Below are 14,021 nucleotides of genomic sequence, written 5' to 3'. Positions count from 1 at the left end.
AACAGTTGGTCATTTAAATATTCATATGGTAGCACTTTATATTACAGTTTGGTAATAAAGGGGTAATAGTAGGGAAACAACTCAGTTTGCCCTGGTGCAGACCAAAGAGTCACTAAAGCCAAAGTGGCCTATGTGCCTAAGGCTGGGGCATGTGTGCCTATTGTCCTGTCAGCATTCTACCCAGCTCCTTTCTCTTCTGAAGAAGATCAAAGACTCCATACACTGTGTCCTGTTTGAATTTTGCATGCCTCACTTGGATAGGTTAGCTACTGGGTATTGCTGTGATTGTTTGAGATAACAATCATGTAATAGCGTAAGCTATTTAAGGCTCTGCGCCTAGGTGACAGTTGCGATTCCCAGCCAATCAGGATTGGTGGAATGGGATAATTGCTTCTGAGGAACATCCATGGAGGTGCATCCCATAGTGAGACATCTCACTCATGCTACTCTGAGAACCGTGTAATAAGCAGGAAAGAGAGCTGCAAAATACAAAACTGCCTGTTTCCTGTGAGAAATAAAAAAACGTTTTACTTAGCTTGCAGTTCTACAGCAATGGCTAGAACAGAGGTGTCAAACTCCAGGTCTTGAGGGCCGGTTTCCTGCAGGTTTTAGATATCACTCAACACATCTGAATCAAATGATTAGTTAATTACCAGGCTTCTGGAGAACTTCAAGACATGTTGAGGAGGTCATTTAGCCATATAAGTCAGCTGTGTTGGATCAAGGACACATCTAAAACCTGCAGGACACCGGCCCTCGAGGCCTGGAGTTCAACACCTGTGAGCTAGAATATGGGTTGATTCCAAATGTATTGTTATAATCCATTGGTTTATGCAAGCATGGCTCTATGAAGCAAGCCAAAAAGGAGGCAAATGCTGGCTAAATTTAGCAGTTGGTGCCCTACTTCCTCTTTGCAGGCTGTTTCTGTCAATGCTTATTACACAGATAGTGCCACAGGTGTTTCCAGGTAATAATAAACACACTTTTTCAGTTAGCTTTAATAGGTTATTAATATGTTATTAAATAGAAACAGACAGTTTTGAATTTTGCAGTGATAGGAATAAGGGTGTAATAATTATTTTTTTAACCAGTAATCTAACTAATTACTATTTCTATGCGGTGTGGATGTGTTACTATTGCAACACACGGTTGAAGCTGTCTTCTTCTTACCTGGAGCTAGTGTGCTGCTGATTGGCTGAGGAAGAATAAAGCAGTCATGTTAAACCAATCACATGACCAATTTAAGATGAGATAGCAACAAGATGCTATATATATCAACCCAAGACAAGCCTGAGTGTTCATTTTTGTGTTAAAAGTGGGTACTTCAAACTATATATCATTTTTCAATCAAAACCAGAGTTATGATAAAAAAAAAAAATCTACGTGTTGTGTTTTATCATGAAAAATAAACAGTGCTTTTATAGACAGGCATGCTTTAACAGAGTAAAGCAACATGTTTACCATATATGCAGTCCATGGATATGGGATAAAGTAAACATCTGTTATGTATTTTTACATAAATGCTGGAAGTGTATTGATTTAAAAACCCAATAATGCATTGGATCCACCAGCCTTACAAAAACTGAACAAAGACTGAAAGCTAAACTAAGAAAAATCATAGAAAATCCTAAAAAATCCTGTCCTATAAACTTAAAAAATAATTTTACATAAAAACATTGTGTCTCGGGTGTTTTCTGCATTTATACTTACTCAGAATATTTAGCAAGATTTCCTGGATTTTGTTTTGTACTTCTTGCAGCCACACTGAAAAGCACCCATCATCTCTTTTTGTAAACTGTGTTAAGGTTCATTTTAGAGGAGAGAGAGATGGTGGAGATCAGAATAACACACTGACCCTGTCAGGTGGAGTCAACGAATGATTTAATAACACATGTGGAGAGATAAAATCCTGTACGCAGACAGCATTGATCTCTATCTCCAAAAGTTCAGAACACAGTTTTATACATCGGGGTATTAGAACGCCCCCTCTTGCATAAATTACATGGATACATCAACTCAAAACCACAAATGTTCTATTTGACAACTTGTGACACAATTAAAAGAACATTGGCTTCCATCTTCTCCCGGTGGTTTCCCGCAAGGCCGCTCAGCTCTCGCCTCGTGCCTGCTTCTTCATCAAACAGTCACTTACACCAACATAAAACTGCAACCCTAGCAAAACATGCTTAAACTTTCACCTACAAGTGAACCCTCTAACTAAGTGTGTGTGTGTGTGTGTGTGTGTGTGTGTGTGTGTGTGTGTGTGTGTGTGTGTGTGTGTGTTACATGTGTGTCTATGTGCTAACCACAATCGCACCCCATTTCACCTCGCCAACTAGCTCCTGGCCTCTCCCAGACAGAGACAGAAGCCGCTCTCGTGTATGTAATAACCGAACCGAAACTATGTATGTGTACTCTACTGAATAAATGTTTTCATCAAGAACCTCTACTAAAAGCTTAATCAAAAGATATAAAAGTATAAAAGATAATAGCATCATCGAAACTGCTCCTCAGACTAACTTTCACTCAGACTCTACTTCCTGCAAAGCATGTAACTTCAAAAACATGTAACTTCCTGTCTTATTTTGGCACAGAGTTACTCTGCATTAGGCCTTTTCTTTCACCCTGCAGTCTGCATATAAACATTTAAGATTATAAATCCAACTCAACAGTTTAAAGTGGTTATAACTGCACCTGTAATAAAGCTTAATTGGGTGCCAATGTGTTTAAACATCTAAATGCAATATCAATACCTCTTGTATCAATACTTCTTGTATACATATGCTTGCTATATGATTATGATGCAACAGTAATGACAGTAATAACAGTAATAACAAAATAATAAAAATAGAATTAATAAAAATAAAATAATAAATGGAAATAATAAAAATAACAAAAAATAATACTTCCTTCCCAACAACTGCTACAGTTGTCACAGGAATGTAAGAGGTAACATGTCAGTGTTGGGTTCATAACTTGTTTTTGCATCACCCAATGAGCCAAAAAAACAGAAGTGGGTTCAACTGTAAAAAAAAATAACAGTTGTTGTTTAACTGACTACAAGATGTTAGCGTTTTAACCCAGTTTGTTGTTTGTATAAGAAGAATGCACTTTGACAGCCTGCGTCTGTGAAACCAGTCAGAAAGTGGCATTCAATTTCCTTTTTATCACAGGCATTACTTTAGTGCATTACTCAAGATTTTGCCTTTCATGATGTTCTTGTTCCCATTGTTTTTCTTGTGCTTCCTGGTGTGTGCTTATCCTCTGCATGCATTTATTTTCCGCATGTCTTTGTAGTTTCTGATGCTTGACAAGCAAGCTTGCTTTTTCTCTGGAAGGCATCTCCATCTCTCAGCAATCTCACACACACTACTGTGGTCACAAAATTCACATGATGTTTTTGCTTTATTTTTGAGATTCCCACTATCACTCTTTGCCGACTAAAAAGGAAACAATTACAGAATGTTAGTCAACTTGTTGCATTGTGACGACAAAATCTTATTTATCCTGATCTGTGAAAGCAGTGACACACCTTCTGCTTGCCTAATCTGGACACGCAAAAACAATGCATCACAATTACCTCCAGTCTGCAATCAGTGTAGACCTGATGGGGAGTGTTGCTTTGTTTGGTCATAGAGTCTAAACAGTAGTAAAATAACATGCCTTTTTCCTGACACAGTAAAAGACCAGTGTTTAATTTCACAAGTTCACAGTTTTCATACTAAGCTGAGTTTTATATATATCACCATGTTTAAGACTAGGGTCAATCTTCTCATGTAACTCTCTGCAAGAACGCTAATAAGATTAGCTCACAATGTGTAAAAGCATTCCTGTAACATGTATATAAGTCACTACAGTACATGAAGGAAAGAACCGTGGTATAAGAATGAAAAGAATGTCGTAAGAAACCAATCTGCGACTAGTATAACGAGGAAGTTTACCATGAGTTTGACAACAGAAGTTCTTAATTAAACAATCCAAGCATGTCTGTGACCTGTCTTTCAGGAAGGTAGCTTCCTATGGCTCGCCAGGGCCTCCTCTATCACGACTTATGTAAATTTTTTGGGGCTTCAGAAGTTACTTGATTTTTTGCACAGTGAGGTGGTGAGAAAAAATAAGGCTCCCACTGGATAGTTGTGGGCCACAGCAGTAGTGGATCCAAATACCACTACTGCCCGTGGGCCACAACTGAGGTCTAAATATTACCTTTTAAATGTGAAAGTTCAATAAGGACATTAGTACAATATGACAAAGTACAATATGGCATAATAAATGTTTTTGTTTCAATTCCTTACGTACAGTTTGCTAGTGTTGATTGGACCGTTTGCCTTTACTGCTTTGTGGTTTTGATAGAAAAAGGTGCTATAAACATATCAGTTTATACTGACATGACAGGATCACACAGTTGCTGCAGATTTGTCAGATACATGAGCATGATGAGAGTCACCAGTTCTGTCACAATCCAAAGATATGCTATTGAACTGAGAACTGAAATAGTGAAATAAACCAGCAGTATAATTGTGGTTCTTATTGTTTGTTACTAGTTTTTTAAATAACAGGAATAATTAAATAAGTAATAAGTCATTTGAGAGACAGTATGTTGACAGTACTTCTTTTAATTTAACAACTCTACCGGCCCTGGCCTCATAGCTTCTGCTTTTATTGCACCATAATGGCTACTTTTAAAGTGTAAACTGCCATCTAACCTGTCTTTCCAGGAGTTAAAAAAACAGATACACAACTCAAATAACCGATTTGGTCTGGTGGCCACTTCCTGGTTGCTTTCACTATCATTCATATGTTGCACCTGAGTGGTAAAGCTTGCAATATGATCTGATCCTTGTATTGTGCAACCCAAAAGAAACCAAATTTTTGGATTTATTTCCGATGTTTTTGGCTTCTTTGCCAACAATATAGATTCTTTTTTTTTAACTATTATTTTTATTTTCTGCTTGTTTTCAAGCCATTTTACTCGGAATTTTCAGATGTTCACATGTCCGTGAGTATTTCCATTCCATTTTCCTGAACATATTACAGAACATAGCTTTCCTTTTTAAACGTGCGTGTTCTACTTGCACATGTATTTCACGTCACTTCTTAATCGGCATACCAACAAAAAGTGATGTCCTACATTTGTTAATAAACTATAATAAAAATAATAATTGCTGTTATTTAGACTGTTATAATATAGTTGTTGGTTTATAATCTGTGCACCATAGCTCAAGAATATCTCACGAATGGAATAAAGTCATTTTGATTCAGAACAGTGTAAAACACAGAGACACTGAGTTTTGTGTTCATAGCAGTTACAAAACACTGTTGTTTCAAGTTGCGCATGATAAACTCGCTCATCAAGCAGGTACTTCTGGTTAGCAGCAATTATGTATGGGACTACCTGGGGCATCAAAACCTGGGAGAAAAGACGGGGACACTGTAGACGCTGTAGAACAGTCAACCTTTTTTTATACCAAAATAATTAATCTATCGCTATAAAAACTGTTCCCTTCACAAGGTACAAAAACATATTTCCTTCCCCCCTTCTTATTTCATGATTGGTTTGGTCCAGGTGCACGCGCTTCGAGCTGACACTGAGCCCTCTGTGAGATAAAGACATAAGAAAGGTGGAAATTAATTAAATTCACAGTGAAAGAAACTGCTCGATTTTCCTAGTATTAGTTAGCTTACTTCATTTCTAACAGAAGATTATGTGTTTGTATTTTTTAAGCCAACATGTAATTTGTCCATACACGCCCCTGTACACAGTGCCGGTCCTAGCCTGTTTGGCGCCCTGGGCGAACACTCCCTCTGGCGCCCCCCCCACACACACACACACATGAAGAGAGAGAGAGAGTATGCATAGTATGGAAACAGCTACTAAACAGACATCATAATTCGTCATACAATGAGAACAGGACAAATCAACAATTGACACTGACTAATTAATATTATATTATTGTATATATTGTTTGGAGTTTAGTCTGTTACTGTTACTATTTTTACCATTTCTTCGTGGAGGAACTGTAACCCACATAATTCCCTTAGGGATTAATAAAGTATTCTGATTCTTAATGTTTTAGGATACATGACCTGCCATTATCCGATGACACATCTGCTTACCTGTATCTTTTGCTCGTTTCTCCTTATAGCTGCTGGCTCACTGGGTAAGGCTCTCATGGGTCTGTAGCTCTGTCCACCGTTTTAGGGAACATATTTAGTTTTAAAGTAAGTTACAGGGCTTTTCCTGCCTTTCTGGAGGGATTATATTTCACTTAAAACGATCTAATATGCATGTCCACATAATAATGGATTATTATAATTATAATATTTTTAAAAAGATGCTGTATTTCAAAGAACATACATTAAGAAACAGATTATATTAGATTTATATTTTGAATAAGACAAAATGCTGATTTTACAGCAGCAAAATTATTGTATCTCTACAGTTTAAAAATGTAATAAGCCTTCTCCCTGCACACAGTGGATAGTGAAACAAATGGAATCATCATAAATACATTATTTCATATTTATTACTTTTTTTCCCTCATCGCTTTATTATTGTAGCTCTAGTAATAAATAATAAGGGAAGGATTCTAGATCAGCACCATGATGGAAACTTGTGCCCACAGTATATACTGTGGAGAATGAAGTCAGTGAACTTTGATGGGTTTTTTTTCCTTTTTGTGCCACTGTACAGTTTTTTCCCCTGTGAAATATTCAAAAACTCTTATTGATTCATAAGAGGTAAAGCGAGCCATGGTGATGAAGATCGAGTCCTAACTACATTAGTGATCATCTAGCTTTTAATGTCTAAAATGTCCCTGTGTGTGCGTGCATGTGTGTGTTTTATGTATATGGATTTTTTAAATTATTACTCATGATATAACATACCGGCGGGGGGCGCGGTATGAAAAAAGAAAAAAAAAAAAGAGTGCTTGGACACTGCTAGCATTATGCACAGGTTTTTGACGGGGCTCCCACACAAACGCAAAGCAGGAGATGAAGCATCGCCAAATATGTTTCCAAACCAACTTCCTTCCAAGCCAAAGACTAGAAAATATGGTGAAGCATATCTTCCTTTGGCTTCACCTGCACAAGTGCCAAGGTAGGTCTCCCCTGCAAAATTAGTTTCCCTGCGTCGGGAGCAGCGCTGGGCTCTCAAATCACGGACAAACAGTATCCAACATTCTTGATTTTTAGTTCACAAACACTTCTTGTTATGACTAACTACTCCTGACATTTTGGACATGTTAGCTCTTTATGCAGTAAAGTTACAGTGGGATACAAATAATATCAGGCTGATCCTTCCGTGATTTGTTCCCCGGTTCAAATCACGGACAAACAGTATCCCACAGCTGTTTTTGTTTTGAACCCATTTTGCACAGAGAGGCATTTTTGAAAAATGTATTGACAGCAATGTTGAATATTATTACACAGGAAAAAAACAACTACACGTAAAATAATTACACCGTGACGCCTCTGCCTTTCTAAATGGAGGGACAGTAACTGCGTGTGTATATGTAAGCGTGTAAAACCTGAAGATAGTCAGATTAACAGTAACAGTATTTTGTCTCTATCTGCCATTCTGCAATTCATCTCATGTAAACAATAACGTGGCGCACAGCGTGACGTGAAAAGAGGCACATACCTTTGTCGTTGCGTGACGAACTCTGTATTCCTCGTCCACACATAAACTTAAAAAATGAGTTTTAAATAATCTCCGTTTTCGGTGAATCGCAACGCCGTTTACGTGTTGACGAAAGGCCCAAACGCATAGAAACAGCTGCGTTTTCAAAAATACCCGTGTAGGTGTGGACGTAGCGTAAAAGAGTTAGTAGTATATTTTATTACTACCTGTAATTTATTGCCGTTTGCTTGTATTTGCTTAATTGTTTACTAAATGTTTGAGGTGTGAAATAAACCGCAATGGAGTTTGTAAACAAAATATGGTTGTGTGTGTTTGGAGGATGTGTTTGTGGGGGGTTAGGTGGTGGGGGGCGTGAACATTTTTCTTGTAAAACAAAGGGGGCCTGGCAAAAAAAGTTTGGGAACCACTGGTCTATATGATTGGGGCAGAAAAAAAGAGCATATATAGAATCGAAAGCTGCTAAAGCTAAAGCTGCTCTGCCACTTTTCTTTCCCTGCAGTAGAAATTGCAACTTTGGGAAGTTTTTCATCAGAATTCAAATTTTGCCAGTTTTGAAACTAACCACAATTCTGTGTTCTGGTACAGGTTGGGAACTGGTTTCATCTCCACTGGCTGGATGGAGCTGTTAAAACATTTAAAAAAGAAGTTGGTTCTCCTCTTCATCACTGCTCTCTTCCTCTTTTTGGTCTTCACTTTGAAAACGCCCAGCACATACAAATCAAACCCAAAATCATCAGTGCCTCCAAGTGCTTGCTCCATGAGGATATCCGAGCAGACCATCACGCCGCTTAACAATACCAAGCACTTACTGGTGTCAGCCTACATGGACCAAAGAGTGAAGGATTTTGATATACGCATCATTGGCATATTTAGGAGAGACTCCATCCAACCCCTTCACTGCTTTTTCTGCTGTGCTGGTTATTTAAGTGAAACCACTCCAGCAACAATTTTACAGCATCCAGATAACTATGGTTTTCCCTTTGTCACTACGGATGTCATGTGTCAGATTCCTCAGAACTGCAATGCGACACATATCACTCTCTTGACTACACCAGACAAACAGAGTCCATCTACTCATCAATGGCTCCCAATAAGAAACAAAGACACAGTTGGACAGAAGGAAGAAAACATGCAGTTTGACTTTACAATCTGCATCTCTAACCTCTTTGGCGACTACAACAATGTGCTTCAGTTTGCACAGACTCTGGAGATGTACAAGTGAGTACGGCAACACCACCACAAGCTACAAAGTCAAAAATGTACAACAGCAGCTGATCCTGACACAGTATGAAACCTAACAAGCTCTGCAAAGGCTCCACTTCAATGCAGTGTGTCTGGATTGTATCACATTGCACAGTTGTGTCTGTTACTCCTGTTGCTGCCAGACTTTTTTTTAAAAAATGTAGTTTGACAGTGTCTTACCCTCAGAAAAGTCTATCACTTGGCACTTAATATTTACAGTAGCACAGTATAAAATTCTGCAGGAGCTGTACGCCTTTTCAGACACTGTAGGAAAATGGATTTTTAGCCCTGTAAACTGTGGATTTCCAGCTGTTCAGAACCAGCTGGGAATAGACTGTGTCCCTCCTACTTGATAAACACCACAGACTACTCTTAATGATTATAATATTATTTGTTGTCTGTGTATTTTATCAGTCACATAGCTGCAAGCTATTGTAACAGGTACAGGCTAACACAGTATAAATATAATACTAAGGATAGAAAAATGACCAACTGTTTGCTATATAAACTACCACAATTTTTTTTTTTGTAATCTGTTTTGATTGCTGACAACGATGAACTAATTTGTCTTATTTTGTCCCAGGTTGCTGGGTGTGAACAGAGTGGTGATCTATAACACCAGCTGTGGTCCAGAGCTCGATCGCCTGTTGCAGAGTTACAGCGACGAGGGCTTTGTGGAAATGGTTCCTTGGCCCATTGACAAGCATCTGAATCCATCTCGTGGCTGGCTTCACTCAGAGCACGGAGGGGATTTGCATTACTTTGGCCAACTGACCACACTTAATGAGTGCATTTACAGATCAATGGAGCGTTCTCGCTACGTCCTGTTGAATGACATTGATGAGATTATAATGCCATACCAGCACGAGGACCTGATGTCTTTGATGAACATGCTCCGAAATCAGCATCCAAATGTAGGCTGTTCTTGTAATGAATTGGAAAATACAGTTCATCAAACATTCAGTATCCCGTACAATAAGTAGTTGTATTTGACTTGTTTTTATCTGATTTGAAGGCAGGGGTGTTCCTTATTGAGAATCATATTTTCCCAAAGAAACACTTTGAGCCAAGCGGACGGTTTCACCTGCCTCAGTGGAACGGGGTGCCAGGAATTAATATTCTGGAGCACATCTACAGGGAGGACCCCGCCAGAAACATATACCATCCATACAAGATGATAGTTCGGCCAAGGTAAGCTGAATTTGTCAGACAGAAGATTTACTCTATTTAGGACACAGTTCTTCGGTTTACTTAATAATACAAGTTAAAAAAAATAACTACAACAAAATAAAACAGTACCTTAGTTATTGAACTTCTAGGAAACCATGATAAGCACACAAGAAACATCAAAACTGGTTGGAACGACAGTTTGCTTCAAGTACAATAAACCTTAAGTCCCAGGTACAAAACACATTTAACAAAAGTTTGTTTTATTTTGTTGCCATCTAATTTGATTAACACTTAAACTTACAGATTTGAAACGTGTCATATTGCTCATACAGAACTAACAAAACACACAAAATGTAAACATGAACCCAGCAAACAGAAACCTTGAGGGAACGTTCCCTATGGGTTTCCTAAAGGTCACAGTTTAGAGAACGTCTGAATAACTTGAGGGTTATTTTTGCCAATCTTTCAGAGATCATTCCTTAACGATCTGTTAAGTTCAAGTTATTTTGTGAAACTTTCCACTGGAATGTTCTCTGAAAGTTATTGCCAAAAAACCCAGAAGAACCTTCAAGGAACATTCACTTGAAGGTTCGCTGATTTGTGAAACCTTTAGAGAGCGTTCAGGGCTCTTCTAAAGAACAGGATCTTCAGTTTAAAACCTTAACTCTAAACATTTATCTATCTTTTGTTTTGTGTCACAGAATGGTGGAGTGGACTTCAGTCCATGAAGTGATCAAGAATTTTGGAGAACGCTACAAGGTTCCACTAGATGTTTGTCGGATCGTTCATGTCCGCGTGGCTCTACTGGGATCATTAACCCTGGAGCAGCTTAATGTGGATAAACGACTGTGGGACTTTCAGGAAAAACTCATTCCCAATGTGGACAAAGTGTTGAAGAGGGTGGGAATGCTGAAATTGACGCAGAACTGATGGATAAGATGTACAGGCACTACGATGGACACTTGTTAAACGCACTGAATCAGATCGTGAATGTGCACCTTTGAATCAGGGGCATTTGTGTGTCATTGTTTTTTGAATGGTTTGCTTATTTTGCACCAAGTGCCAGTAAAATCCCTACACTTACCTGAATCCTGTTTAATTGCCAACCTTGAATAATTACAAGCTTTTTGAAGGGCACAGTGGTTCTAATGCTGTGTGATATGAGTGTGACCATTTAAATAGTCCTTAATATAAATCTGTTGACATAAAGAACTGCAAATGTTTTAACTGTCCTGTGTATGTCCCCTGAAGAGAGTAAAAACATTTACTAAATCCACAATATAACATCCCATAGAATTTGTCCAGTCGTCAGGTTGGAAGAACCAGAGATGGGGAAAGAATTTGGATCCGGGATGGCTGTAGCTCAGGAGGTAAAGCAGGTTACCTACTAATTGTAAGGTTGGTGGTTCGATCCCTATCAAATCACCACAATATGCCAAATATTCTTTGGCAAGACAATAACCCCAAGTGTCTCTGTGATGTATACACTGCATTATGAATGTTAGATAGAAAGAGCTTATGGAATAAAGTTTAAATACTATTTTGAGAGCAAAGTCAACATGTCAATCATGTCTTGAAAGACGTGGCGCTTCCTCCTAAGGTTTAAGGATAAAGTTGGTAATATAAAGTTCTTATATATTTTATCATTTGTTGTGACTTTGACCCCGTTTTCCCCAAAATGAATGGCTCGCGCTGTTATTGGTATGAACCATCACACACAGTAGGAAAATGATAGCTTTGACCCGTATTCGCATTCCAGCCTTTACATTCGTTACATAATTTACATTCAATAACTAGAGATGGTTGTGTGAGGAAAATCCAAGTAAATAAGCATTTTGTGAAATACTCAAAACAGCCAGATTGGCACCAACAACCATGACAGGTTCACTAAAAACACCTTTGTTCACCATTCAAATACTGTTTTGACTTCGGGGAGTTGTCTTGACCATGTCTATGTGCCTAAATGCAATGAGTTGCTGCCATTGCATATTTTTAAAATGATTTATATATCTATATTTCTTTATCAAACAAACTGTGATCATTCCTTTTGCTGTAACCAGCAAAATAAAATCTTTGTTTTTCTTTTTTTTTTCTTTGTTTTTGTGAGCAAATCAGGTGCATTGTAAAAGGTTAATTTTCTAGCATAAGGGAAGAATGGAACGGGCAGCACGGTGGCACGGTGGTTAGCACTGTTGCTGCACAGCAAGAAGGTCCTGAGTTCAATTCCACCATCAGGCCGGGGTCTTTCTGTGTGGAGTTTGCATGTTCTCCCCGTGTTTGCGTGGGTTCTCTCCGGGTACTCCGGCTTCCTCCCACCGTCCAAAGACATGCAGCTTGAGGGGATAGGTTAATTGGATAATCCAAATTGTCACTAGGTGTGAATGTGTGAGTGAATGTGAGCGTGAATGGTTGTCTGTCCCTGTGTGTTGGCCCTGTGACAGACTGGCAACCTGTCCAGGGTGTACCCTGCCTCTCGCCCTATGACAGCTGGGATAGGCTCCAGCGCCCCCCGCGACCCTGGAAAGGATAAGCGGAAGCGAATGGATGGATGGATGGATGGATGGATGAAGGGAAGAATGGATGAATTCATAAATGAATGAATGGTCACATGGATGAATGAATGTATTCCTCTGGTTGTACAGGTCTCATCTGTAACTACTGCAAATGATTATTTGAGGTTTGGAGGTATTTAAGCCAATTGATTAGTTTTGTTTTCCACCAGTAACATTTAATGTTTAAGTGTGTATAACAAAGACAAACGATAATTGCAATTCATTCTTTTCGAAAGCCATTGTGTGGCATAACATGCCATTTTCTTTGTATTCAGAGGACAGTTTTAAAAATGTATGTGGGGGGTTTGGTTTTTGAGGGGTTTAACAGCTTTTTTTAACAGTTGTGGCTGGATGACATTAAAAAAAAGTAATAATTTTCCTGTATTCACATTTCATGTCTTTTTATATTTCTACTCACCAACATTTAAGAAAGATGTTCTAGTATTAGCTTCATTTAGTTGCTGTAGGAAGTAGTACTTACAAATAAGCTTTTATGAAATGTAAGAAATTTGGGGAAATACTTTACATTAAAGTGCCAGGTAGCATGACAGTATAGTACACTATATATGTACTATATATAGTATTGTTACCACATTGACAACTGTAAAGTGACAAATGCTAACAAACAAGTCTTTTAATAACAATACAGCATTCGGTAAGTTTCTACTAAAACTACATAGTGCTGCCTTTTCAAACACAGCTTTCACCATGTTTTGCTTTTACACCGTTTTCTGGCAACTGAATAATTTCTTGGCAGGCGAGCTGCTTCCTGGTTTGGCTAGTTTGCATTTGGGATGCTCAGTATGGGTCTGCTCATCAAAATGTCATGGCTGTTGGATGTTTAGAGATCAAATTCATTGCAATTTACATTACACAGTTTGTGCCAAAATACCGAGAAATATTTCAGAATTTAACTATTGTAAATAACACGATCACATTTTTAGGTGGTCGTTATGCTGTAAGACATCAATAGAATTTTTTTTTTTCTCTAAATCCAGTGATTACTGTATATAGATTAAAATGGCACATAAGCTTCTCTTTGATTCATCTAATACAGGAGTGGGGAACTCCAGGCCTCGAGGGCCGGTGTCCTGCAGGTTTTAGATGTGTCCTCGATCCAACACAGCTGATTCAAATGGCTAAATTACCTCCTCAACATGTCTTGTAGTTCTCCAGAGGCCTGGTAATGAACTAATCATTTGATTCAGGTGTGTTGACCCAGGGTGAGATCTAAAACCTGCAGGACACCGGCCCTTGAGGCCTGGAGTTCCCCAACCCTGATCTGATAGGTTCACTGTTCTTGAGAAAGTACAGAGATGAATAGAAATCCCATCCCTCGTATCTTCTTCCAGCAACGGCTCAAGGCTACTTAAAGAAACGTAAGCAAACCCGTTTTGACAAGTGGGGAAAAA

General features: G+C 38.5%; 1 protein-coding gene across 1 annotated transcript; it reads left to right on the top strand.

The window, feature by feature from the left end:
- The first annotated feature begins 4,783 nt into the window (after positions 1-4,783).
- On the top strand, positions 4,784-11,597 carry LOC116326067. The gene is made up of 5 exons (XM_039603844.1): positions 4,784-4,999; positions 8,231-8,863; positions 9,471-9,801; positions 9,903-10,078; positions 10,759-11,597. The coding sequence occupies exons 1-5, from the start codon at positions 4,986-4,988 to the stop codon at positions 10,985-10,987; spliced, it is 1,383 nt and encodes a 460-aa protein (XP_039459778.1). The 5' UTR covers positions 4,784-4,985; the 3' UTR covers positions 10,988-11,597.
- The last annotated feature ends 2,424 nt before the right edge of the window (positions 11,598-14,021 follow it).

The sequence above is a fragment of the Oreochromis aureus genome, linkage group 19, assembly GCF_013358895.1.
Source record: "Oreochromis aureus strain Israel breed Guangdong linkage group 19, ZZ_aureus, whole genome shotgun sequence".
In the NCBI taxonomy this organism is placed as follows: domain Eukaryota; kingdom Metazoa; phylum Chordata; class Actinopteri; order Cichliformes; family Cichlidae; genus Oreochromis; species Oreochromis aureus.
Note: the sequence above shows the minus strand (reverse complement) of the source record. Positions and strands in the feature narration are given on the sequence as shown.